At 55.3% G+C, this 22,992-nt stretch overlaps 5 protein-coding genes across 12 annotated transcripts; 2 read left to right on the top strand and 3 right to left on the bottom strand.

The window, feature by feature from the left end:
- Window positions 1–1,319, top strand: eny2 (ENY2 transcription and export complex 2 subunit). 2 transcript variants are annotated; one of them, XM_077743102.1, is made up of 5 exons: window positions 1–272; window positions 367–437; window positions 794–864; window positions 947–1,021; window positions 1,096–1,319. In XM_077743102.1, the coding sequence occupies exons 2-5, from the start codon at window positions 370–372 to the stop codon at window positions 1,170–1,172; spliced, it is 291 nt and encodes a 96-aa protein (XP_077599228.1). In that variant the 5' UTR covers window positions 1–272; window positions 367–369; the 3' UTR covers window positions 1,173–1,319. The 2 variants fall into 2 exon arrangements, with proteins under 2 accessions (XP_077599228.1, XP_077599229.1); XM_077743103.1 differs by lacking the exon at window positions 1–272 and having other exon boundaries at window positions 279–437.
- Window positions 1,320–1,447: 128 nt separating this feature from the next.
- Window positions 1,448–7,327, bottom strand: ints8 (integrator complex subunit 8). 2 transcript variants are annotated; one of them, XM_077743081.1, is made up of 28 exons: window positions 7,266–7,327; window positions 6,626–6,764; window positions 6,352–6,526; window positions 6,047–6,187; window positions 5,900–5,971; window positions 5,765–5,816; window positions 5,513–5,695; window positions 5,291–5,398; window positions 5,010–5,162; window positions 4,813–4,913; window positions 4,594–4,744; window positions 4,458–4,531; window positions 4,174–4,349; window positions 3,945–4,078; window positions 3,729–3,839; window positions 3,440–3,653; window positions 3,228–3,349; window positions 2,976–3,160; window positions 2,871–2,904; window positions 2,732–2,791; window positions 2,605–2,666; window positions 2,417–2,535; window positions 2,244–2,347; window positions 2,129–2,179; window positions 1,976–2,049; window positions 1,844–1,908; window positions 1,726–1,769; window positions 1,448–1,627 (listed from the first exon to the last, which is right to left on the bottom strand). In XM_077743081.1, the coding sequence occupies exons 1-28, from the start codon at window positions 7,281–7,283 to the stop codon at window positions 1,511–1,513; spliced, it is 3,039 nt and encodes a 1,012-aa protein (XP_077599207.1). In that variant the 5' UTR covers window positions 7,284–7,327; the 3' UTR covers window positions 1,448–1,510. The 2 variants fall into 2 exon arrangements, with proteins under 2 accessions (XP_077599207.1, XP_077599208.1); XM_077743082.1 differs by having other exon boundaries at window positions 7,166–7,309.
- A 178-nt stretch (window positions 7,328–7,505) lies between these two features.
- On the bottom strand, window positions 7,506–12,509 carry LOC144214583 (putative C-mannosyltransferase DPY19L4). Its single transcript, XM_077743107.1, has 19 exons — window positions 12,107–12,509; window positions 11,889–11,964; window positions 11,501–11,625; window positions 11,344–11,434; window positions 11,125–11,246; window positions 10,848–10,993; window positions 10,631–10,754; window positions 10,421–10,555; window positions 10,186–10,317; window positions 9,993–10,094; window positions 9,826–9,899; window positions 9,426–9,584; window positions 9,232–9,345; window positions 9,026–9,146; window positions 8,896–8,952; window positions 8,736–8,818; window positions 8,527–8,659; window positions 8,279–8,437; window positions 7,506–8,205 (listed from the first exon to the last, which is right to left on the bottom strand). Exons 1-19 carry the CDS (start codon window positions 12,233–12,235, stop codon window positions 8,041–8,043), a joined length of 2,247 nt encoding a protein of 748 aa, XP_077599233.1. The 5' UTR covers window positions 12,236–12,509; the 3' UTR covers window positions 7,506–8,040.
- Window positions 12,510–12,722: 213 nt separating this feature from the next.
- LOC144214579 (uncharacterized) lies at window positions 12,723–16,361 on the bottom strand. 4 transcript variants are annotated; one of them, XM_077743097.1, is made up of 10 exons: window positions 16,041–16,361; window positions 15,075–15,194; window positions 14,938–15,015; window positions 14,727–14,852; window positions 14,490–14,648; window positions 14,134–14,280; window positions 13,843–14,028; window positions 13,591–13,740; window positions 13,285–13,449; window positions 12,723–13,212 (listed from the first exon to the last, which is right to left on the bottom strand). In XM_077743097.1, exons 1-10 carry the CDS (start codon window positions 16,051–16,053, stop codon window positions 13,160–13,162), a joined length of 1,197 nt encoding a protein of 398 aa, XP_077599223.1. In that variant the 5' UTR covers window positions 16,054–16,361; the 3' UTR covers window positions 12,723–13,159. The 4 variants fall into 4 exon arrangements, with proteins under 4 accessions (XP_077599223.1, XP_077599222.1, XP_077599225.1 ...); XM_077743096.1 differs by having other exon boundaries at window positions 13,591–13,743; window positions 16,041–16,360; XM_077743099.1 differs by having other exon boundaries at window positions 13,285–13,413; window positions 13,591–13,743; window positions 16,041–16,359.
- On the top strand, window positions 15,967–22,458 carry susd5 (sushi domain containing 5). 3 transcript variants are annotated; one of them, XM_077743086.1, is made up of 8 exons: window positions 15,967–17,000; window positions 17,562–17,656; window positions 17,736–18,137; window positions 19,130–19,307; window positions 19,740–19,849; window positions 19,916–20,104; window positions 20,174–20,382; window positions 20,467–22,458. In XM_077743086.1, exons 3-8 carry the CDS (start codon window positions 17,915–17,917, stop codon window positions 21,796–21,798), a joined length of 2,241 nt encoding a protein of 746 aa, XP_077599212.1. In that variant the 5' UTR covers window positions 15,967–17,000; window positions 17,562–17,656; window positions 17,736–17,914; the 3' UTR covers window positions 21,799–22,458. The 3 variants fall into 3 exon arrangements, with proteins under 3 accessions (XP_077599212.1, XP_077599210.1, XP_077599211.1); XM_077743084.1 differs by having other exon boundaries at window positions 20,174–22,458; XM_077743085.1 differs by having other exon boundaries at window positions 17,562–18,137; window positions 20,174–22,458.
- Window positions 22,459–22,992: the final 534 nt, after the last annotated feature.

Here is a 22,992-nt window from a genome sequence, read left to right as displayed (position 1 = left end):
CACAGACACACGTCGTTACTCGAAAGAGAGGCGTCGGCCTCATTTACATTATAAACCAGTTCAAACACATTCAAACTCTAAATTGTGCTCATGTCATCGATTAAAAATATATACTAGACAGTCAACGTATTATAAATGTACACAGTGAGCTAAGCCTTGCGTATTTGTAAGTTAAAAGCAGAGAGGAGGGGACGGAACAAATTGTTACTCGACCATGTTTTGGACCGGTCAATTCCAGACGAGGAACAGCGCGTATCATCTCGACGCGAAAGGTAAACCGACACCCATTTTGCAATTCCAATCTTTGAAACCGTGCCGAAACGCCTTTCTTGTGTGCTTTTTTTTTTACCCTTTATCCCCTATTAGGGCATGAGCAAGGACTCGCAGATGAGGGCCGCCATTAACCAAAAGATGATTGAAATGGGGGAGCGGGAGAAGTGAGAAACTGCACTCATTCACAATAACGGATGTCGTTTTTTTATCATGTACACGTATATACTCTTTGTTATACGCTGTTCACTGACTAGGCTATTTTTCACCAAGTACACCTGCACGTTAAAAGTTAGCATGCGCCACCGTGCTTAGGAGTCTGTTCCGGCTAACCAATCATTCATCTTCCCCGCTTTTTATGCATGCGGGGGGTGCTGGAGTCAAGGGCGCTTAAATATGGGCAGTAAGCGGGATATATCCAGTTGCCAGCCAATTGCTTGGCACAAAGTGGGGAAAGCAGAGGTTCAGAGCTTTAGTTTTTCATGCCTGTCTTGTATTCAAAAGTAAATATTTGTTATCATAGGTTGAAAGAATTACTCAAGACAAAACTAGTGGAGTGCGGCTGGAAGGATCAGCTCAAGGCACACTGCAAAGGTAACCACGTCACCGAGCGTATTGTCAAGCTGCCGCTTGAGTCGTTTCTTTCCTTCCTTCCTTCCTTCGTGTGCCCGCGTAGACGTGATTCGAGAAAAGGGCTTGGACCACGTCACGGTGGAGGACCTCGTCACCGAAATCACGCCCAAAGGGAGAGGTGAGTGATAGACCTCAACTTTTTTTGCCATATCGGTCATTTGGAGGGTTGAAATTGTTCTTTTCCTCTTTCAGCATTGGTTCCCGACAGCGTGAAAAAAGAACTGCTGCAAAGAATTCGAGCCTTTATAACTCAGCACGCCACCTTGTGAACGGCATTTTCGTATGCTGCTCGGGGAAAATCCAGACTGGCGTCCACGCGTTAGGGTTTGTGCGCTCATTTACAGTTTTTTTTTCTTCTTTGTTACACATCCGTTTTTGGAAAAAAACGAATAAAAGTCATGACTATTTTGGTTAAACGTGTTTGAAGACTTTCTTTTGATACTAGTCTGATTCCCGTTAGCTTTTTTTGGGTGAAATAGCACGCCAGCGCCGTCCTTGAGAAACGGCCTACGGCGGGGGGCATGCACGGGACGGGACTAGCATGTGTGCAAAAGGGATTTATTTACTTACAAATGCAATGGGCAGGGGAGTAAAAAAAAAGGGTGAATCAGAAGTAGAGCTTGGCCATGGCCTGCAGGAACCTCTTCTTGCGCTTTTGCGCCGCCAGCTGCAGAACCTCCGGCGGGTTGCTGGTGTTCAGTTCCGCTTGACCGATGGCCTTCATCTGAAATGCCACACCGTCGTCCATTCCAGTGAGATTTCTAAATCAAGTGCCCGTGGTAACAAATGAGGCGCGTAGACTTTCTAAATTTTCTTTCTTACCGCTATCTGTCTCTTTTCAACTTCGCCACGTTTGTGGTGGATGTCTGAGCACGGTTAAGGTTCCGTAGGACCATTTCTACCTAGACGTTAATGAGCCACACATTGGACAGGCGGATACGCGTCAGGTATTCCAAGATGGTGACGTCCCAGATGTAGTCGTACAAGGAGTCCATGGCGTCGTGACTGTTGCCAAAGGACGCAAAAAGGAGGTCAGTCGCGGGCGGTCGACGGCGAGGGAAGCGCGGCCGACCTGTTCTGCTCTTGGAGCGCTTTAAACGCCGTCATGTAGTCCACTTCCCTCAGGAACTGACACAGCACGGCCACCTACAAAACAAAAACGAGCCACTGTCTTGCGTGGGCTTTACCGTCCACCGTTCCCTTTCGTTTGAGACGTGCAACTCACCTGCGTGTGGCAGTTCATGACGGAGCAGCACTTGATCATCCTCTTCAGAACCTGCGGACGACAACGACGACGTGTCAAACGCGGCCACCGGCCGGCGTCCGGCCGAGGTCCCCACCTGCTCCGTGTAGACGTCCGGCGCCACCGCCTTGCCGAAGAAGTCGGAGGAGGCGGCGCCGGCCTGCAGGTACGAGTTGAGGGCGGCCGAGTACTGGTTGGTCGCTGCGAGGACAAGAGACGGCCACGGTCGGCGCCGGTGGGAAGGGAGGCGCAAGGATGACGCACCCTTACCAAAGTAGATGTCCGCCTGCGTGACCAGCCACGATTGGTTGTTGGGGTTGAGCGTGAGGGCGTAGGTCACCAGCTCCTTGGCGGTCACCGCCACCGCCTCCACGTCCACCGCCTGGATGCTACGCCAGAGGCCGCCTTTCAGACGGGGACGGACGGACAAACGGCCGAGGCGGCTTCGAGTGGGTTACTTGGGCAGGGAGGAGGGCCAGATGGCCAGATGCTCGGCGGACACCTCGTTGACGATGTCGTCCTGCGGCGGACGACAGAAGGCCGGGCTGAAAATTGGGCCCCCCAGCTCCATTTTAGAGTACGTACCCCCACGATGCCGTGCAGCCTGACAAAAAGCGAGATCAGCGCCGTCAGCACCAGCGGCTCCTGGGGGGGAGAAGGCCGTGTGGGCGGGTCAGCCGCGCTAAAAGCCACGGCGTGGAACGCGGGGGAGGTGGCCACTCACCCGGATCTTCTTGACGAAGGTGACCAATTTACTCCTGGGAGAAGGGGGGCGTGAGACGGCTTTGGCCAAGCCCCATTTCGGCGGCGGCGGCGGCGTGGACCTTACCGAGGCAAGATGCCGGCGGACGAATCCCTGTGCTTGACCAGTCCCACGCGTCCGTCGCTGCTCCTCTTGTGCTGCACGGAGACGCTGCAAATCTGCACCACCACCTCCCACAGCTCCTTGGCGGCGCGCCGGCTCTCCTTGGGCCCCGGGAGCTCCTTGCAGGTGGACGCCAGCAGCTGGCCCAGCTGACCAGGCGGGGGAGGACAAAATTGGCAAAACGGCAGGGGGGGTGGTTAGAGAAGCTCCGCTCACCTTGACGTACGGGTTGCTCCCGACCGCCGAGGAAGGCGCCTGCAGCGTCAAGTAGTCGTTCTCCCTCCAGTTCAACATGAAGGCCACGCACTCCTCGCCGACGACTTGCCGGAGAGGAAGGTCTGCGCGGGGAAGGGGGAAAAAAAAAAAAAAAAAAGGCCGTCCGCCCTCAAGCGTCCCTGTCGTCCCCCGAGATGAGTGCGGAAACCCACCGCGTATCCTCATCTCCAAGTATCCGCGCACTCTGCTGACCAGGTCTGCGGGCGGGCGCTCCCGGCCGCCGCCGGCGCCGTCGGCCGCCGCCGTCTCGTGGGCCCGCACCTCCAGCAGCAGCATTTCGTTGAGCGCCACTTGGCGAAGGCGCGGCGAGAACTCTGTCACCAGCTCCAGGCAGGCCGAAAAGAGGTGGCGCGCGTGCGGGAAATCCTGAAAAGGGGAGTGGGTGGAAAAAGCACCAATTGGTGAATTGATGAAGCCCTCCCTCCCTATTGGCTGCCATACCTTGATGGCTATGCAGTGGAAGCCCTTGGCCATATAGATGTAGACCAGGTCTCTGGTCAGGTTGTCTTTGATGGCCAGGATCACATTGATGTAGTCTGGAGGAACCTCCCACTGGAGAAAAAGGGACGCACGCCGGGGGTGAGTCGGTGAGCCGGCCCGCCGGGGGTGAGTCGGTGAGCCGGCCCGCCGGGACTGGCCGCCGCCGCCGTCGTCTACCTTGCCGTTGACCCTCCAAAAGGCTCTGTCGGCGATGTCGTGGAGCTCGTTGAGGATCTGCCGGATCCTCCGCGGCTCTTGGCAGAGGATGAGTTCCTGCTCCAGTCGCCCCATGCCGACGCCGGGCGACGCCGCTGGACGGAGGACGGCGTGTCAGTCGGGAGGGTGCGCGGGCGGGGCCGACAGAGGACGGCCTCCGTGGGCCTCCGTCGGCTTCCTGGGCGCTCACCCGGAACGTCGTAGAAGGAAGGCAGCGGTTTGGCGCCCAGGTCCACGCTGGCCGAGCGCCGGCGCATGCGCTCGCCCAGCGCCATCCTCTCGTCTTTCGTCAGGATCCGCGCCAGGAGCGGGTGGGAGGACGTGCTGGAGACCAGGGAGGGCTCGTCCAGGCTTTCGCACAGCGTGCTGACGTGTGGAAAGGAAACAAAAAAAAAGGTCAACGTCGGAGGGAGCCCCGCCCGCCCGCTCCCGCCCGCCCACGCCCGCTCCCGCCCGCCCCCGCGAGCGACTCACTGCAGGAAAATGGCCACGTTCCGCCTGGACCTTTCGGACAAGCGCTCCTCCGTCTCCAGGGAGCGCGTGCACACCTGTGAACGGGAGCTCTTTAGGCGCAATCCTTTGGACGCCGCCCGCAATCGGACAGCCTCACCTGCAAAACAAAGTCCACCAGGCGCTTGGCGGGCTTGGCCAGCAGCTGCTGGAAGCGCACGCTCAGCACTTCCCCCTCCAGGGCGTCGCGCACACCGTTGCACACGCACAGCTGGCGGCACACCTCGTCCGCCTCGGGGTCCGAAGTCTCGCTGCCGGGGGCGGGCGGTTAATGTCGGGACGGCGCCCGAAGCGGGGCGGCGCCCGGCGGTGGGCTCACCCTCGCTGGGCCTTGTACAAGAGCTCCCGGAGAATGGAGCGTCTGAAGTGCTGGGGCAGAGTGCGGCTGACGTTGTCCTTGATGAAGGCGTCCACCACCGCCTGCGCCGGTGGTGATGGCGGCGGCGGCGACAGCGTTGGCACGTTGACACGTTGGCATCGCGGCGGGCCCCAATATCAATGGCGGAGCCCTCTCACCTGGTAGTTGCGGGCCGCCAACATGCCGTTGATCTGGTCGTAGCGCGTGGTCTGAGAGTCGCCCGAGTCGCAGTCTCCCGTCAGAGCCTTGCAGGCGTTCCGGTAGCCGGCCAGACGACTTTGGTCCAGGTGGACGTGCGCTGCCCAATTCAGCTGGGGGGGAAAAAAGGGGGCCAGTTGAGCCATTTTGGGAGCAAAAAGAGCGTACGGACCTCCTTGGAGAGCTCCAAAAATAAAGGCGGCCAATTTTGCCATTTTGGGAGCAAAAAGAGCGTACGGACCTTCTTGGACAGCTCCTTGGTCTGCCTGAAGTGCTCCCGCGCTTTCTCAAAGGCCGGCTGGTCCGTGCAGCCTTGCTGGAAGAAAATGGCCCCCAAGTCGTAGTGAACCTAAAAGAGGAAGACACGGGAAACTTAAATCATCCGTCCACGTGGAAAATAAAGAACCTTTGTTCGGGCTGCCTTGAAATCTAGCAGAAGAAAAGAAAAAAAAAAACATTCCACCTGGCAGTGCAGCTCGTCGGCGCCCACGCGGAGACCCGCCGTGGAGGATTCCGTCTCGCCGTTGGCGGCGCCGCTGTCGGCGGCCAGCAGGTCCAGGGTCCTGGTGGTGTGCACGTAAAAGTCCTTCTTCAGGTGCAGCGCCGCCTCCAGGACGCTAATGGAATCACTGGCCTGTTCCTTTAACTGGACCAAAGCGACCGACGGTGAAAAAGGCATCGGGGCGCCAGGGAGCCAGAGCAAGATCTCACGCACCACGCCCAGGATGTTCTCCGTCATCTCCTTTTCCTGCTGCACCACGCTCAACCTGCAGGAGAGCGCAAACTCGTTGGAGTCTGCGTGTCACGGGCCAGATTTATGGAGGGAGGGTGGCTTCGGGAGACAACCTACATGTTCATCTGGTGCGGTCCCGGTTTGCTTTGCTTCTCCGGAAAACTGCTGAGCACGATGGTTCGGATGGCCCTGGGAAACAAGGGAGACAGACGTCAGTCAGCGGACGCGCTCTCCCCGCTTTCCAAAATGCCCGTCGTCTCTCACCAACGGTTGTAGATGAGGACGGCCATGGCGGTGGTGGGCGGCAGAGTGGAAAGATCCAGATCCACGTGCTTGACGCCCGCCGGCACTTTGCTGACGCACAGCAGTTCGTTCAGCAGCATGTTCAACACGGGGATGGTCAAGCTGACGAGACGACGGGGGAAAGCAGAATGACGCGAAGAGAGATACCCGTTGGTGGAAAAAAAAGAGAAAAGAAAAACCCTATTTTTGTCCAGGCCTCTACCATTTGAGTCAAGGCAAGACCGTTGCAAAAAGCAGGCCTAGTGGACATGCAGATGAAAACGCACCCTTTCTCCAGCGCGTCCAGATCCCACTTGACGTACGCCGCCACCTTGAGCGCCAGCAGCTTCAAAGCGCGGTTCCTGCGGTTGTCCACGGGAGGCTGCACCTGATTCTGCTCGTTCAACGACGGCTTGGAGGCCTGCTCCAGGAACTGGACGATGAGTTGCACTCCCGTCGGGTCTGAGGAGGCGCAAGCACGGGTGGCTATGCTCCACGCGTGGGAATGGAGATAAAAAGACGACGACGACGGCGGCGGCCGCGGGTGGGCGGGCCTCTCACCGGGGTTGGGCTTTTGCAGGTGTTTCTCCAGCAAGGATGAGTCCAGGAGGAACTCAAACCAGGAAGTCTGCAGGGGCGTTCCGGGCCGGCCCCCGGTCACGGCGGCGACCCGGTCCGCCGCTTCCGCGCTCATCCTCCTCTGCTCAATAACCATCCGAGAGAGAGGAAAAAAGAAGTTAAAGGACGGTCATGATAATGTGGCGTGATGACATCATATCCATGGTCGCATTTTTTCCCAGGGCCATAAAAATAATGGGTCATTTCAGAATCGTTGGTGGCCAACTAAGTTTGAGATAGCCAGTTTAAGTATACAGAAGAAAATCCTAAAGACAAACGGTTGACTTTTTCCATGTGTAGATTACCAACCGGGTGGGAATTCCACGCCGTCATTACAATAACATTGACGTGTACGCCTCCACGGTGCTAACGATGTAGCAAATCGAGCGCTCCTCTGTTATGTTAGCTTTCGTTTAGTTCATTTTCTCGCTAGCTAGCAAACTTAAAAGTTCAGCGTGAAGAGCTAAAGGTGAATTATCTTACCTCTTTTAGGAAATTATGAACTAGAAAAACATGGAAAGTGTAAAAGACCTCAAAGCGGACCTAAATTCGGGGATGGCAAAATAGCGTAGCTGTTTCTCACGTAATTGATTCGGCGCATCGCCACGGTGTCGCCGGGACATCCGGTTCCGGTTTGTCTTTGGAAGGAAGGAACGGCCCATGTTACGCATATTTATATATATATACACTCGTATATAAATTGAGGCGTTAAACAAAATATTTTGTGGCATTTTCGTAATGAATTTATAAAAATACACTTTCACTAATTTAAGTCAATTACCCCACAGGGTATATGAATCACACAGTCACAGACCATCATAGAAAAAATGTCCTTTTATTTGGACACAAATATAACCAAGGACATGGGAAAAAACAAACCAAACAATTCATTTAAAGTCAACACTCCCATCACTTAAGGCATCAGGACAAGTGCTGCGAAGGCAAAATATTAGCAAGAGGCCAAAACATTCCAGGCAAATGCAATACGAGTCCTATCCAATCAGCTTCCCTTTGGCCAAAGAAGCTACCGTCGTCATCATCATCCTCATTTATTCATTTTGCCACAAACGATGACATCATTGTTATTCCCAGATGACAGCGAGCTTGAGCAAACAGTCAATGCACATTTTATAAATGACAGTATACCGAGACTACAGGGCGACTGAGCCCCAATAGGAATTTGCTCTTTGACTGGCCTTACATGCTTTCATGTTCTTTCAAGTGCATATGTATAAAACATAATACTTTGGTGAAAGGGCCGGTCAAAGAGTGGGTCAAAATGTTAAAAAAAAAAAAAAAATGGAGGAGATTTTTCAATGTTTGACTTCTACCTTCAAGCCTTTTTCAACTTCCTCCCGCTAGTACTGGAATGAGATGACGCCGTTGACTCGGTAGATGTGGTAGGAGCGGTTCCAGAAGACGCGTGTAAAGTAGTTGGCGTAGGGAGAGCGGTTGCTCTTGATCTCTTGGCAGAAGCGCCCATGTTTGGAGAAAGCGTACGTCTGGCCGTAATCTCGGACCACCTACGGCAAAGAGGCCACGGGCAAGCTCATCGCCGCCATCAAAGTTGGCCTGGCTGGCGGCGGGGAAACTCACGTGCCCGTTGGCCACGTCCAGCAGATCCTTGATGCGGCAGCCGCGCTCCGGGCTCAGCTCGTTGCACAAGGACTCCTCCACGATCACGTAGTTGGCCTTGCGGGAGGTGAGGATTTTGTACACCTCCTCCGCCGAGCGCATGGAGTACACCTGGTACGACTGCCATGGTCGTCCAGTCATTGACATTCAAAGCATTTGTCACGGCTCTCCAGAGAACCCAACGGCTTGTCTCCCTCTTCCCAACTCACGTCCCGGCTCCTCCTCAGCATGTCCACGTCGGAATGCAGCGGCAAGCAGGTGACGGCGGCGCCCGAGCCCGACTTGACGGCGCCCAGGAGCTGGGGGCTGGCGGAGAAGACGGCCGCCGCCGGGAGACCGGTCCTGTCGGCGAGACATCTGCCGTCGTCAATCGGGCGTTTTGCGGAGAGAAAAAAAAATAGGACTTCAAAAGCCTCACCGTATCCACGCCATCATCTCGGCCGTGTCGGGGTCGTAGAATTCCTCAAGCTCGGACAGCTCGGCGAGGAGGCGGGGGCAGTACTAGGAAGGAGCAGTCGGCCCGGGGGGGGGGTGTCACATTTCACTCTTCCGTCAGCGTTCGCGGCGAATGCTCTCACCTCCCGCCACAGGCTGAAGCCGATGATGGTGGGCACGGCCGCGCTCAGGATGAGCGACTGCGGGGAAGCCACGGACAAAGAAATACATCAAATGACATGGACACGGGTTCAACCCTATCCTCCTCCTCACCAGCACCACGGGGTGGATAGACTTGACCCGGAGCCACCCAAAGACGGTCATCCACAGGTCCGGCGAACACACGCCGAACGCGGCGAAGGCGCACACGTACGGCGTCCACAAATACTTCATCCTGGCGCGGGCGGCAGAGAGAAGAAGGTCAAAGCGTCCGCCAGCGGAGCCGAGGGAGCCCGCGCCCGCCCGGCCAAGACACGCACCCGTGGAACATCAGCGTCAGGCCGCCGAAGATCAACGTGTGAAAGACGTGATAGACCACCTCGGGACGCCGGCCCACCTGGCCGTCTCGGGGCCGCCGCTCCTCCGGCCCACCCCTGAGGAGGGAGGTTAGAGGGAGACGTGGCGTAGGGGAAGGACAGAAGAGACGAGTTTGAGCTGAGAGGGACGGACTGACCCCAGTTTGGCCAAGACGGCCTGCAGCGTGGACAGCGCGCAGACGGCCAGCACCAGCAAGTAAAAGGGCAGCACGGACGCCTGGCTGAGGCGCACGTACAAATCCTGAGTGGCACAACGGAGACTCTCTTGGCACAACAGGAAGTTGCTCACAAAGTCGCTGGCGCGTGCCCAACATAGACAGAGAGACAGGTCCAAAATGAGTGGAAATACTCGGGAGCCATCCACACGTGGAGCCAGCGGGCCCCTTCTCGGACGGACGGACGGACGGACGGGAGCCAGCGGCACCCTCCTCGGAGGGACGGACGGGAGCCAGCGGCACCCTCCTCGGAGGGACGGACGGGAGCCAGCGGCACCCTCCTCGGAGGGACGGAGCCAACGCGTCCTCTCTCGTGACTTACGTCGTTACGTTGAGGCCAAACTTCACCTCCAGAAACTTCAGGATGAATTCACCATCACCCACCGGGACACATTTCTGCATGGGAAGGAGAGCGGCCCCAAAATCCCTGTCCCTTTTCTCTTTTCAAATCACACACAATGACGCACATGGACAACATCTCAGCAGTACCTTGATGAAATAGTTGAAGGTGATGGCCGTGGTGAAGACCAGGTGGAAATGCAGCAAGAGTTTGATCACTCTGGCCATCAGAGGGCCTTTCTTCATCTTTCGCTGAAAAACAAGACGGAGCCGGCGGGGGAGGGGGGGCACTGACTCTTATTCCGTCGGACCCTTCTCCCCGGCGGCGGCGGCGGCGGCCTACCTGCAGGTACTTGGCCAGAGCGGAACCGATCAGGAGGCTGAGGAGCGGCGAGCCCAGCAGCGCCGCGTTGTTGAAGCCAAAGAAGAAGGCCGGCAGCAGGGAGCTCACGTAGACCTTGTGGATGTCGGATATCTGCCGGTGGGGGGAGGGAGGGGAGGGAGGGAGAGGGGGAGGGGGGGGGCAGCCTTGTGGGGCCAAAATGTGGAAGACGGCCTCCGTCCGGTTGGTGGGTTACCTTGCGAGGCGGAACAAGGTCCAGGGAGTCCAAGAGGAAGAGGCAGAAGGCTTGGACAAAGAGCACGTAGTGGCTGTGCTCCCATAGCAACAGGAAGGTGAAGGTGGTGGCGCTCATGGTCAGATAGCACAACATCTGAAGGGAACGCTGTCACGGTTCACACTCAGGCAACAACAAAAAAGGCAAACTTCAACAAAAAAAAACACTCACTTCAGCTGCCAGACCCAGGTGACTGGACAGGAAGCCCGTGAGAGCGGCCACCTGACAGGCGTAGTAAGGCAGAGCCCAGTTCTCCCGCAGAGGAAGCGCCTGCTCCACTTTGGTGCCGTCCGCTCTGGGAGGGAGGCGAGGAGGGACGGAAGCGCTCAGACCGCTCGGGACCAACCCGGCTCGGGACCACAGCCACGGCGCCCCGTCCCCGACTGACCTGCTGACCACGTACCAGGCCACGGCCAGCACGCCGGCCGCCCAGGTGCCGCTCATCAGCCAGCTGCAGGCAAAGAGCGCGGCGGCGTACAGCGCCTGCAGCGCCAGCAGCGAGCCCACATAGAAGTAGATGGGCTCCACCACGTCCTGCCATCGCGGAAATAGGTCACGCCACGCCAGGGCACGCCACGCCACCCCACGCCACCCCACGCCAGGCCACCCCACGCCTGGTTTGGAGCTCTCGGCCCATCGGTGGCAGGCCAAAGATTTGATCTGACCTGGCTGCCGGAAACTCTGTAAATATAGCTGGTGATGAGCTCGGGATACAAGGACAGACGCTCCACGGCGTTGATGCTCTGTCCCGCCAGAGTCCCGTCGTCTGTCGCCAGCTCGTAGAACGCTATTGAGCGCGCGCGCGCACACACACACACACACACACACACACACAAAGACTTCAGTCCACAATCCATTTGACGTCCAGGCGGAGAGGGACGCACCTCGATCAAACGACGTGGCCGCCACCATGCGTTTGTAGTAGTAATAATAAAGGGCGCTGCCATCTTGGAAAGTAAGCTCACGCTCCAGTTCCTAGGGCAGAGAAAAAGAGCTCAAGAGAAATGCAACCTCGACGTCGGCGGCGAAGGCGCGAGCCACCTGTCTGCCGGAGAACCAGAACCTCCTCTCGTGGAACGCCGACAAGTAGGCGGCGTACAGCGTGCCGCACGCCACCGCCGCCAAACATCCCAGAGAGATCTTCAGTACACGCTGAAAAGTACTCACTGCGCAAAAATAAGAGTTTCCATTCTAAGAGTGTGGGACACTAAATGGTCCCATTTAGCACTCCTATTTGGGAGTCAGAAAATGAGAACAACATTCTGATCAAACGTGGGTAGCAACTACATTGTTTTGGGTTGATAGAATAGCTATTACGTATGACTGTTGAAATGGTGCATACATGGGCGGCATTTTGATGACACCATTTAGCACTTGTAGGACCGTTGTTTGAGAGAGAATGTGTGGCAAGCGTTCTAAACAAACTTACGCGCAGACGGTTTGGGCGAGGTGACAGTCGAATGCTTGCTTGACTCGTCCTCTGTCGGCTTGCAATCTTCTTCATCCTCGCCACCTTTCACGTGTGTTTCTTCGAGCTCTTTCTCCACTATTTCGTCATTTCGTAGTTCGGGAGGAGAAACTTGTGAGCCAAAGAGGTCACCAGTAAACAACCATGGGCGGGCGGGCGGGCTGTGTTAGTTTTAATACCTTACCAACGTTTTGTCGGGGGCTGTCCTCCTCCTCCTCCTCCTCCTCCTCCTCCTCCTCCTCCTCCTCCTCCTCCTCCTCTTGAGCCACCTGTACACTTTCCAACGTCCGACATCGCAAATTGGTCATGGCGAGGTGAAATATGTCTTTAAAAAAGATTTACCGAGCTTTTTGAGAAGGCAACATGCTAAGACAGTTAGCCAGCTAACACAAGACTAGGCAACCAGAGTTAACACAGAATGACAGACGCACGGGTCACTACGTGGAAAGTATTGTGTAGTAATTTCATCTATCATAATTCCCTTTATCATGAATAATAATAAGCGCAAGTCAAATGCGGGAAATTGTGACTGACTGGCAGATGAAGGCAACCCGGAAACTCTTTTACGCATGCGCGTCGCTTTCGTTTGACGTCGTGACGTGACGACAAGTTGTATTGTTATTATTATTATTTTTTAATAACTCCAAGAAATGCCAAACGAGTATACATTTAATTTACAATGCTTGCCCTAGAAACCGACAGACACCCGATTCACTTAAACCATAAATCAGCAGGAGTATAATCAAAATGTTTGAATTAAGATGCTGGATAAATTTGTGGCCATTGGAAGAAAAATGAAGACTGGATTAATGATTTAATTCTTCACTCAAACATGCTGAACATACATTGAATCCATGAAAAACTCATTTTCGCAATTTCCAACATTTACATCTTGTAAACAACAAAACCCACCCATGGAGAGAGAGAGAGAAAAAAAAAAAGAATGTCGGCACACATGGATAATGACACTTACGAAACATGCTTATGTGCACATAAGAGCAAAACTGACATTTGGAGCCAAACTAAAAGGCGTTTGGTCCCAAACGGGAACGAAAAGGGAGGCGACAAAAATCGACTCTTGTATAAAACTTTTTTTTTTCTTTTCTTTCTTCTTTCCTTCTTTCTAAACACGAAACACTGTTTAGGAGGGCATCTGGCCTTGAGACATCCTTTCAACAAAGGGGTTTGAACAGGGCTCCTTTGTGGCGACACGGCGACGGCGTCGGCGACGATCACTCCGAACTCTCCTCCAATTTCTCTTTGGGCTCCTCGGTCAGCCGCCATTCTGCGGTGGCGGGGAATAGACAACGTTGACCATCTGGCGGTACGGTTGACGATTTGGGGAGCGCCCGTTTACCCGCTTGGCTTGCGGTGGCGCTGGCGGTGGCTTCCTTAATTTCACACCTCTCCAGCTTGATTCGGAGGGTTTTGGTCACCTGAGGGTGTTTCACAGCTTCCACGAAGGGCTCGTCGTCTGAGCTGACTCCTGTGGGAAAGACAGACGGCGGCTCCACTGGGAACACTGTGCACAGTAGGGCCAGAAAAATAGGCCCAGAGCGTGTCCAAATGAAATGACAAGATTTTCTTTTCAAAACTCACTCCACCTGAATAAAAGTATTGGAGTGTCGTCTGTAACGTACAGAGTGGTAATTGTCCTCTTTACCTGGCACAGACTTCTTCTTGACGGCTCTGGGTGTGGCCGCCCTCTTTTTGGGAGCCGAGGCCTGTTTCTTCGGCCTGGACTTTTTCTCCGCTTGGGATTTTTTCCCCGGATGGAAAAGAGGCTCGTCGTCCGAGCTCTCTTCCGATTGACCTGCTTTGAAGGGGATGGAGGAATGGCGCTTTTATTTGAACGCCCAAACGCCCGTCATTTCTTTGCATTTCAATGGCATCGACCAACTGTACATTTGTTTACCTCGCCTCTTTTTTGAAGCGCTGCCTTGTGACGAGGCGCTCTTTCCGGCCGGCTTTTTCTGCGACGGCTTCTGCTTGGCCACCAGCTTCACCAGAGGGACGTCGTCGTCGTCGTCATCGTCCTCGTGGTTGTTGCCGTTGTTGTCGTCGTCGTTGTTGTCGTCGTCGTCGTCGGCGGAGCCCTCGTCTGCGGCCGTTTCAAAGGATGAGCGGGTAAAGGTAGCGGGCCGTGGGCCAGTCTTGCCGCGGGCCAGTCTTGCCGCGGGCCAGTCTTGCCGCGGGCCAGTCTTACCGCGGTCCGCTCGGACGGCGCGCTTGGGTCTGCTGTTCTTGGTGTTTTTGGCCGGCGTTTTCTGCCGAGTGCCGATGGACTTCTTCCTGGCCAGGGTCACGGGCGTGTCCTCGTCCGAGCTCTCGTCGGAAGACTGGGTGAATTTGACTGGACATCAAAAGAGACACGGGCCAGATGAAAAAGCGCCGGACGGTCGGCAAATGTTCATTTGTGCCGGCCGGCCGCTCGAGTACTGGAACGAAAAGAAAATCAACTCTGCGTCTGCCTCTATTGCTTGCGGCGGGAATAGTCACACATGACGTTTCAAGAGGTACCAGAGCACGAAAGCTAACTTGGAGAACTGGAGGTGTACACACGCTCAGACCGCCGGGCAGACTCGCCTCTTTTCTTGGCCGCGCTCCTTTTGGAGGTGCTCTCGTTGCTTCTCGGAGGACTCGCCCTGGGCCGAGCCTTGACTTTTTGTCCCACGGCGCTCGGGGGCTCGTCGTCCGAGCTGGCTTCCTCATTTGGACTATCTGTACCGGGAATGTGGCTTTCAAATTAAAAGCCGGCCGGCGAGGAAGAGTCCAAGAGACGGCGGACGCTTTCATTGCCTTTCTTTTTCTTGGACTGAGCGGGCTTCCTGGGGGGCGTTTTGAATTTCTTGCCGGCGCCGCCGCCGCCGCCTCTGCCCGCCGTTTTGCCCTTCGCCAAAGGACCGTTGTCGGAGCTGTCCTCCTCTTTTGGGGGCCACGGGCAATTCAACGTTAAAAGCCGGGAGAAAAGGGGGGGGGGGGGGGGATGGCCGCCGGCTGACTGACTCACCGGCGTTTTTGGATTTTTTGCCACCAGACGGGGAGCGGCTCTCCTTCCTGCTCTTTGGCTTGATCAGAGGCTCGTGGTCTGGCCGGAGGGTAAAAGCCCGTCAGACTGCAAGTGAGCCGGCGACCCGACGGCCTTACCGCTCTTGTCCTCGCCGTTGGAGCTGTGGGCATCCTCGGTGGACTGCTTCTCCTTTTTCTCTTGCTTCGTTGCCATTTTCGAGAGGGGAACGTCATCGTCTGAGCTGGAGTTGTCCTTGCCTGCGGTAGCACAATATCAGTTACTTCGGGAAAAAGGAACGCAACCGTGGCAAATGCAGCCTTTTGCATTTTGGGACCTCTATTAAAGAGCATTGGCTGACTATTGGGCTCAAAAACACATTACAATTCACATGCACTGAAATGCTGAAACTCTTTTTCTTAAAAATACATTTGTCCATTGTTTTAGAATTTTCTTGGTAGTACAACTTTTATTGGACTCGTCTGAGTCAGCAATGGATCAAGATGTGTGATCTGGCCACATTCAAATGTCTCTTTTCACCATTTGAAAGTACTTTCAAACATTTTTGTCATTTGAAAAAAAAAAACAGTCGTTACTCAGTAGTGAAAGGCAATTCCGGAGACTGGAAGAGTGACTGAAAGGTACCACAAGTAGACGTCCTCCTCATGCTCCATTTTTGAAGGAACAAGGGACAGTTTTAAAAGCAAAACAAAAAAGGTTGACGGGAGGCATTTTGACTCACTCGTTTTTTGTTTTGTTTTCGCGTAACACAATGCAATAGACAACGCATTATCTACATATCACAGTATGTACTTTCATTTCAAAAATCGCAGGTGGTTGAGCCAAAATGACGCGCATCCTCCGAAACGTGTAGAGTTGCCGACCTGTTCTTTCTCTCTCTCTCTCTCTCTCTCTCTCTCTCCCTCTCTCTCTCTCTCTCTCTCTCTCTCTCTCTCTCTCTCTCTCTCTCTCTCTCTCTCTCTCTCTCTCTCTCTCTCTCTCTCTCTCTCTCTCTCTCTCTCTCCATTTTTTCAGCGTCAAAGCAGCCTTAAGCGACAAACGTAATATATGACACCAATAACTACCCGAATAGTTAAGTAACGTACCGCTGTGGTCCATTTTGTTGCCGATGGGAACTGAGGATGCTCATCCAAAACGCGCCGCTCCAAAACCTAGCTTATTTTGCGTATAGCAATGCTAGTGGCACGCTCGTCTCGCGCTTTGTCGCCAAGCGGGAGGCAACGTTTTGGCAAATTTGTTCAACGTGTCAAGTTGAGAGGAGCTGTAAAACACTCGAAGCGCCTGGCGTCGTCGGGAAAAGGGAGGGAAAAGTTGCCGTTCTTTAGCACCAGACCTGAAACGCTCACCGACGGCTGTTTCAAGAGACATTAAAGGCTCAGTTTGATGACGTAAGAGCGCGGGCTGCTCACGCTTTGTTTAATAGATATATACTACAGAAATCATGCTAGCTGTCTGATGCCAAGCCCTTCTACAAGTCAATCTGTCATACTTGCTGCATAATCAGATGAGCGTGAACTACCTCAAATTGTTTCCTATTTCATTGTCTTGGATTAAAATAAACCCAAGGGATACATTTCTTACCTTTGTGAACGTAACACGTCTAGCCTTATTTCATGTCTTTGCATGAGCGTCGCATTAAAACGAGCTTCTGTGGCTCCGGTGGTTTTTATTTATAACCTGACATTTTAAAATGAAATACAAATATTTTCAGATTAAAAAACAAATGATTGTTGGCATCGTTGCTGTTTAAATACTGAAGGAGAGATAAAAGCACCGTGGGCGTTTGCTGAACGGTTTATTACACATACAGCGACGCAGATAAATACCAAGACGACTAGGGAAAGAAAAGAAAACATGAACGTGGAAAGTGAAGTAGAAAGTTTGTTGTTGCCGTTAGCTAATTTCAATATTAGCCTGTTTCTACTTCCACAAGTTCTTTTAATTCATAAATGGAAAAAGTCAGCAGAGTCTCGTTCAAAAGGCGTGGCTTTATATAACAGATCGATCTGGACCTAACACCTCATACAGAAGCAAGAGGAAGAAAGGTAACTCAATACATTTTACAAAGCACATATATAGCAATGATCTCCGTCCCTCTGAGTGTGAGTGTGTGTGTGTGAAAAAAAACCCCTATGACCCCACACATGGGTCATCCTTTTAACTCATGTCTGTCGGCAGTAACTTCTCTTTCTCTGAGCCGAGAGGGCCATAACTTCTGGTAACACAAACAAAACTGGAAAAAGGAGTGAGACACTAGGGTTCACATTGGTCATTCTAAGATAACGAAACTGAAAGTAACTTCAGCGTCTATGCCATAAAGTATAGATAGCTCATTATTTACGCGATAAATCATACAGGGTTTAACAAGCGGCTGTGTTCCACATAGTGAAGTGGTAAAAACACTATTAAACCTATATAGTGGTTCAGCCTTAGTTTCATTTGCTTAGTTATTAATGTATTAGTAAGTTGCATAATTGTAGTTAATTAACATTTTAATATATAATTCCAACAACTTCTCCTCTTCCTCCTCCTCCTCCTCCTCCTCCTCCTCCTCCTCCTCCTCCTCCTCCTCCTCCCTTCTCATTTTTTCCACACGGGCGCCGCAGGCGGAATGGAAGCGCCCTTTGTCAGCAATTCCTGTCGGGACAGTGAGACATTTGGTATCCATTGCGATGTAGCTCATCAGAGGCCGAAAATGACGGTATGGTACAGAGTGTGTTAAGAGGAGATCATCTTGAAGCCCCTCCTTGTTTGATCATGTTCTCATTTGCCATGGAAAGGCAAGTGGTGTGGAACTTGGAAAGTATGCCACATTCATGCGGTAGGTGCCACTTTTCACAGCGCTTACCTAGCGGACCCTTGGCCCCGCCCCGATCCCCGTCCTCCGCCGACTTACGGGAGGGACCCTTGGCCCCGTGCTGCTCTTGGTCATCGTGGTGCTGGCGCCATTCCTCCTCATATGGCGCCCGCTCCTCCTCCCTGGCTCATTCTCACCTCCGCGGCCCGTGGAGGAAGTCGGGCCCATTTGCGGGAGGACGTCTCGGGGAGGTTGTCCACCACGGCTACCACCACCACCACCACCACCACAGAAATCAAAAGTCTCCATCCAGCCAGGAGAAGGATGCCGGGCTTCTGGGGGTGCTTGGCTTGTCTTTTACTGGCTTCTGCTGTCCATGCTGACGGTAAGAGAGGAGAAATCCATCGACAGGATGCTACGAGTTCCACTCGTGTCACTTTTGCGTGTCCTTTTTAGCCCACGCCTTCCATTGTAACTTTTGCCCTTTTCAAATCCCGTCTATCGTCGCTCAAAGTTGAGGCGGCAAACGTACGGCTTATAGGGTCTACATTGACCACGGCGTCTTGGGTGGCTGGCTAAAGGAGCAGTGGACATTTTCACATGATGCTACCGGGAGGGGACGTCATATGTCGTCCAGCCATCAAATGAATTGGCTCTGGAGATTTGTGTCCCATTTTTTAAAGGCCAACAAATGACTTGGAGCAAGCTAAGGCACAGCTAAGGCACAGCTAAGGCAAAGCTAAGGCAAAGCTAAGGCAAAGCTAAGGCAAAGCTAAGGCAAAGCTAAGGCAAAGCTAAGGCAAAGCTAAGGCAAAGCTAAGGCAAAGCTAAGGCAAAGCTAAGGCAAAGCTAAGGCAAAGCTAAGGCAAAGCTAAGGCAAAGCTAAGGCAAAGCTAAGGCAAAGCTAAGGCAAAGCTAAGGCAAAGCTAAGGCAAAGCTAAGGCAAAGCTAAGGCAAAGCTAAGGCAAAGCTAAGGCAAAGCTAAGGCAAAGCTAAGGCAAAGCTAAGGCAAAGCTAAGGCAAAGCTAAGGCAAAGCTAAGGCAAAGCTAAGGCAAAGCTAAGGCAAAGCTAAGGCAAAGCTAAGGCAAAGCTAAGGCAAAGCTAAGGCAAAGCTAAGGCAAAGCTAAGGCAAAGCTAAGGCAAAGCTAAGGCAAAGCTAAGGCAAAGCTAAGGCAAAGCTAAGGCAAAGCTAAGGCAAAGCTATACGCTACGCAGAACTTTTGCCATTCGCCAGTAGGCTTCCGTGACTTTTCGCTTGAAATACCTTGAAAATGCCGCATTGATTTTTGCAAAGAGCTCCGTTTTTTTTAAAAGGACAACTTCCACCCCACGACCATGTGTCACGCCGGCTGAGTCAGTTCAAATGTGCACGGCAGGTCGAGTGTTTGTGGTGGAGCTGGGGAAGTCGTCGCCCACTTCTGGCTCGGAGGACGCCCAGAGGGCCTGCGCCGCCCGCCGGGCCCGGCCGGCCTCGGCCTCCGAGCTAAGGCACGCCGTGGTGGAGTGTTACTTTTCCCAGTGCGCCCGCGGCTGGCTGGCCGGAGGCTCCGTCGGGTAAGACAAGCTTCCAAAGAGGTGGTGACGGAAACGGCACCACCAAAAAAAAAAAAAAAAAAAGAAATGTTACAAATGTTAAAAATGGAGGGAAAAAATGACGGGCAAGCAAACGGTAAGACGGGCAGAATGAGAGACAGATGCCGGACACGCCCAGGTGTGAAACATGGTGACGACGTGTCAAAAGCACTGGCGGGAAAAAGCGCGGCGTCAGACTCCGCCGGGGGCTCCTCCGGGGGCTCCGTCGGGGGGAAGTTGGAATGAACGAGGGGAGGGCACATTTTGCCCACGGGAGCGACTACGGCCAAAAGGTCTCCTTCCGAAAGACCCCTCAAGCGGCCTTCAGACATTTGCCGTCGGGCGCGGCATGCACTCGCGCGCGGTCGTACCTTTAGCCGACGCTTCCCAGGGAGCTGAGCCTTCTCCTTCCAGGACCACCGTGTGTCACGAGGCCGGGGGCTCGCCCAAAGCCGTGGACGTGAGGCTGGAAAACGCCACGGGGGACGCCGTCGTCACCCAGGGCTTCTGCGTCAAGGACCGAGGTGAGCCGGGAATCCGGGCCGCGGCCGATGGGGTTTGGCCGCGCCTAACCCTTGTGCCGGGCGCAGGCGTGCCTTGCGGGGACCCTCCGTCCTTCCCCAACGCCCGTCTTCAGGCGCACGGCGGCCTGGAAATGGGCGACGAGCTCCTCTACGCCTGCTCGCCGGGTTACGTCATGCCCGACGGCCACGCCGCCTTCAGCTTGCTGTGCGACAGCTGCGGCGAGTGGTACGGACTGGTGCAGATGTGCGTCAAAGGTAGGGGTCCCGCCGTGGCGGTGCGTTTGGGGAGCCGGCGGGAACCGACGGCCCTTTTTTTATCCGCAGACTCCGCCGAGAGCCACGTGGACTACGAAGACCGCTTCGCCTACGACGAGGCGGAGCGTGGGAGAGAAGACCAGGCCCGGGCCAACGGGGAGCTCCGGGAGACCACGGCCCAAGGCCAAACGCCGTTCCACGACGACGCCGTCTCGGAAGAGACGGGGCCGGGCGCCACGGAAGCGGATTGGGCCAGAAAGACGGAGGAGGAACGCCAGGTGACGACGGTGTCCGCCGCGGACCCGCCGGTCTCCCTCCTGTCTCAGAAACACCTCTTCTGGTTCCCCTCTGACACCTTCCAGCAAGAGCGGCGCCCGGTCTCGGCGGACCCCGTCGGCCAGACCTACGACCGGGGGAGCCCGGACGCCCGCGGGCCAGAGAGTTCCCTTTCCCCCGACGCGGGTCGAGGGGCGGCGCAAATTCCCCTCGGCCGGGAAGACCCGGACGAACCGGAGCGCCACGGCGAGGACCCAGACGTCGGCTACGGCGGCTGGAACCGTAGCTCCGAGGAAGGCGGCGGCGTCGTACCTGCCGTGGATGTGCCGCGGCGACCGGACGCTTCGGAGGAACTCGCCGATAACGACCGCGGGGATGAGGACCAAGGCTACCGCGGAGGCCACGACGACGGTCACGAGGACAACGACGATCGCGGGGACAACGACGACCACGACGACCACGACGATCACGACGATCACGACAATCACAACGATAATGACGTTCGGGACATTGACGATCGCGACATTGACGGTCGCGACGACAGCATTCGCGAGGAACACGACGAGAACCACCACGGGGATGAGGACGAACGTTACCGCCAAGACAACGATGATGGCGAACGTCGTTACGACGGCCGAGAGGAAGCCTCCGATGACGACGACGGAAGACGCCACCACGGCGGCCCGGAAGAAGACCACGACGAAAAGGGCCGAACGAGTCGGAACGGCACCCGGGATGCCGCGGACCAGACCTGGCTGGACGGGCACCCGGTGGCCCTCCGCCCTAACCGGGTGGACCAAGCGGGCTCCGACTCCTCCGACTCCCCCGACTCCCCCGACTCCCCCGACTCCCCCGACTCCCCCGACTCCCCCGACTCCCCCGACTCCCCCGACTCCCCCGACTCCTCCGACTCCTCCGACTCCCCCGACTCCCCCGACACCCCTGACTCGGCGGCGCCCGTGTCCGAGCAGAGGGAAAGCGCTCTTCCGGACAGCCCCTCGTCGTCCTCGTCTTGGGACGCGTCCGAGTACGACACGCAGCAGGAGGCGCCCACCCGTTCTTGGCTCCTGGACCCGAGCCGCCGCCCACCCCTCCCGCACCCGGCCCGGGACGGCGAACGCCCCGACGGCCCCACGGGGGACCGCGCCCTCCAATTGCCCGGCCAGACCGGCCAGCGCGGCCAGATGGAGGGCGAGAGGGGCGAGGCGCCGTGCGTCGGGGACGACTGCTTGCCATCGCCGTCACCGCCGCCGCCCGGCACCTCGCGCGGGGGCCCCGCCGTGGCGGCCGTGGTGGCGGCGGCCTGCGCGCTGGCTGCCGCCGCCGGAGCGGGCGTCTGGTGCTACCGTCGGCGGCAGCGCAAGAGCTCCGTCTGCGGCGGGAAAGGACAGCAAATGGAGATGCGGCAGAAAGTTTGAGGACGGACTTTCGGGGGAGGGGGCGGCGGCGTTTGCAACAGGATGTGGGGGCAAGAGAGGACGGACTGGCGCTGGACTGGCGCTGGACTGGCGCTGGACTGGCGTTGGACTGGCGTTGGACTGGCGCTCCCTAAGCCAAGCCAAGGAGTATCCCTTTGGATGATTTTTCTTTTTTATCACCTATCTTGGGTCCACTTTCACCGGAGGGGACATTCCAGTGCGCCCGATGCGTTGACGGCGTGACGAGGGGAGCCGCTCCCGGGGGGCGGAGCCAGCTTTTTGAGGAACCCGTGGCACAATGTCTTGTTGGAGCTTGCTTCAGCGCCCCGGTCGGTCCAAGTCTCGTTTTAATGGGTGGTGCGGCACGCGAACGCTTAGCCAGAAAATGACCGGGTCCCAAAAAAAGATCACCCTTTGCCGTCGTGACCATGAATGTAACAGCTGATGTACATATACTACTTACTCCGTGTGATTAGGACTGGCGGTAGGCAATTGTGTTTAGAGAGCCGTGACGCCGTGTGAAATGTATCCGCCAAGTGTGTAGACGTCTGCATTTGTGCCCGTGGCAGAATATGGCCGTAGCTATTCCGCCTTCTTGTTGCCGGTTGTTAAGATGGAGGCTTTGTGTGACCTGCTGCTCCTAATAAAGTCCTAAAGGTGCGAGCGGGCCTCGTTCTTCAAGCACGCAAAAAAGAGCCTTTGGGGAAGCGCGGGCTCCGCCTCCGAGCCCGGGCCGCGCTGACCTCACTGCTCTGCGCCCTTTGCTCTTTCTCAAAAGGCCAAAACACGAGAGAATCCCCCCCCCCCGTGTGACACGCCGGTGTGACAAACTGCACAGAGACTCGATGTTCGGAGACCATTCAACACGTGCTTGCTTTTGCTGGCTTTTGCGTGCGTACGTGCGTCCGCTCTCGACCGGGGCCTCCCTGGGAAGGGACGCCCCTTCTCCTCTTTCTAGCACGAGGAGCATTTGGGAGCCCCGATCCAGGTCGAGGAAAAGCACCATCACCGTGGTGTTTTGGCAAGGTCTTTTAATGGAAAAAACTTCAAAAACGGGGACCAATCCATGGCTTTGTTCATTATCTTCCTTTTTGCGCCTCCATTGACGTCGGCACCTTAAAGCCATGAAGAAAAAATTAAATTAAATTTAAAAAGCCTTACTATACTATGGCGTTTTTTGCGATAAAAAGCCTT

Source organism: Stigmatopora nigra, chromosome 21 (assembly GCF_051989575.1).
Source record: "Stigmatopora nigra isolate UIUO_SnigA chromosome 21, RoL_Snig_1.1, whole genome shotgun sequence".
NCBI classification, from domain to species: domain Eukaryota; kingdom Metazoa; phylum Chordata; class Actinopteri; order Syngnathiformes; family Syngnathidae; genus Stigmatopora; species Stigmatopora nigra.
This window is presented reverse-complemented; position numbering and strand designations above follow the sequence as displayed.

Excerpts from the sequence above, each read along its gene's own strand:
- eny2 (XM_077743102.1), top strand. The coding sequence starts at position 370 with ATGAGCAAGGACTCGCAGATGAGGGCCGCCATTAACCAAAAGATGATT. Across the intron at positions 438-793 it reads GAAATGGGGGAGCGGGAGAA|GTTGAAAGAATTACTCAAGA; the intron begins GTGAGAAACTGC and ends TTGTTATCATAG. Across the intron at positions 1,022-1,095 it reads AATCACGCCCAAAGGGAGAG|CATTGGTTCCCGACAGCGTG; the intron begins GTGAGTGATAGA and ends TTCCTCTTTCAG.
- ints8 (XM_077743081.1), bottom strand. Across the intron at positions 5,972-6,046 it reads GTCCTCATCTACAACCGTTG|GGCCATCCGAACCATCGTGC; the intron begins GTGAGAGACGAC and ends CTTGTTTCCCAG. Across the intron at positions 5,163-5,290 it reads CCAAGGAGCTGTCCAAGAAG|CTGAATTGGGCAGCGCACGT; the intron begins GTCCGTACGCTC and ends TTTCCCCCCCAG.
- LOC144214583 (XM_077743107.1), bottom strand. The coding sequence starts at position 12,235 with ATGACCAATTTGCGATGTCGGACGTTGGAAAGTGTACAGGTGGCTCAA. Across the intron at positions 9,346-9,425 it reads GCCGTCTTGGCCAAACTGGG|GGGTGGGCCGGAGGAGCGGC; the intron begins GTCAGTCCGTCC and ends CTCCCTCCTCAG. Across the intron at positions 8,953-9,025 it reads CTATCCACCCCGTGGTGCTG|TCGCTCATCCTGAGCGCGGC; the intron begins GTGAGGAGGAGG and ends GCTTCCCCGCAG.
- LOC144214579 (XM_077743096.1), bottom strand. Across the intron at positions 14,029-14,133 it reads CGCCGTCCGAGCGGACCGCG|ACGAGGGCTCCGCCGACGAC; the intron begins GTAAGACTGGCC and ends AAACGGCCGCAG. Across the intron at positions 13,450-13,590 it reads CAAGAAGAAGTCTGTGCCAG|TGTTCCCAGTGGAGCCGCCG; the intron begins GTAAAGAGGACA and ends TACTGTGCACAG.
- susd5 (XM_077743084.1), top strand. The coding sequence starts at position 17,915 with ATGGCGCCCGCTCCTCCTCCCTGGCTCATTCTCACCTCCGCGGCCCGT. Across the intron at positions 18,138-19,129 it reads TTCTGCTGTCCATGCTGACG|GTCGAGTGTTTGTGGTGGAG; the intron begins GTAAGAGAGGAG and ends TGTGCACGGCAG. Across the intron at positions 20,105-20,173 it reads GGTGCAGATGTGCGTCAAAG|ACTCCGCCGAGAGCCACGTG; the intron begins GTAGGGGTCCCG and ends TTTTATCCGCAG.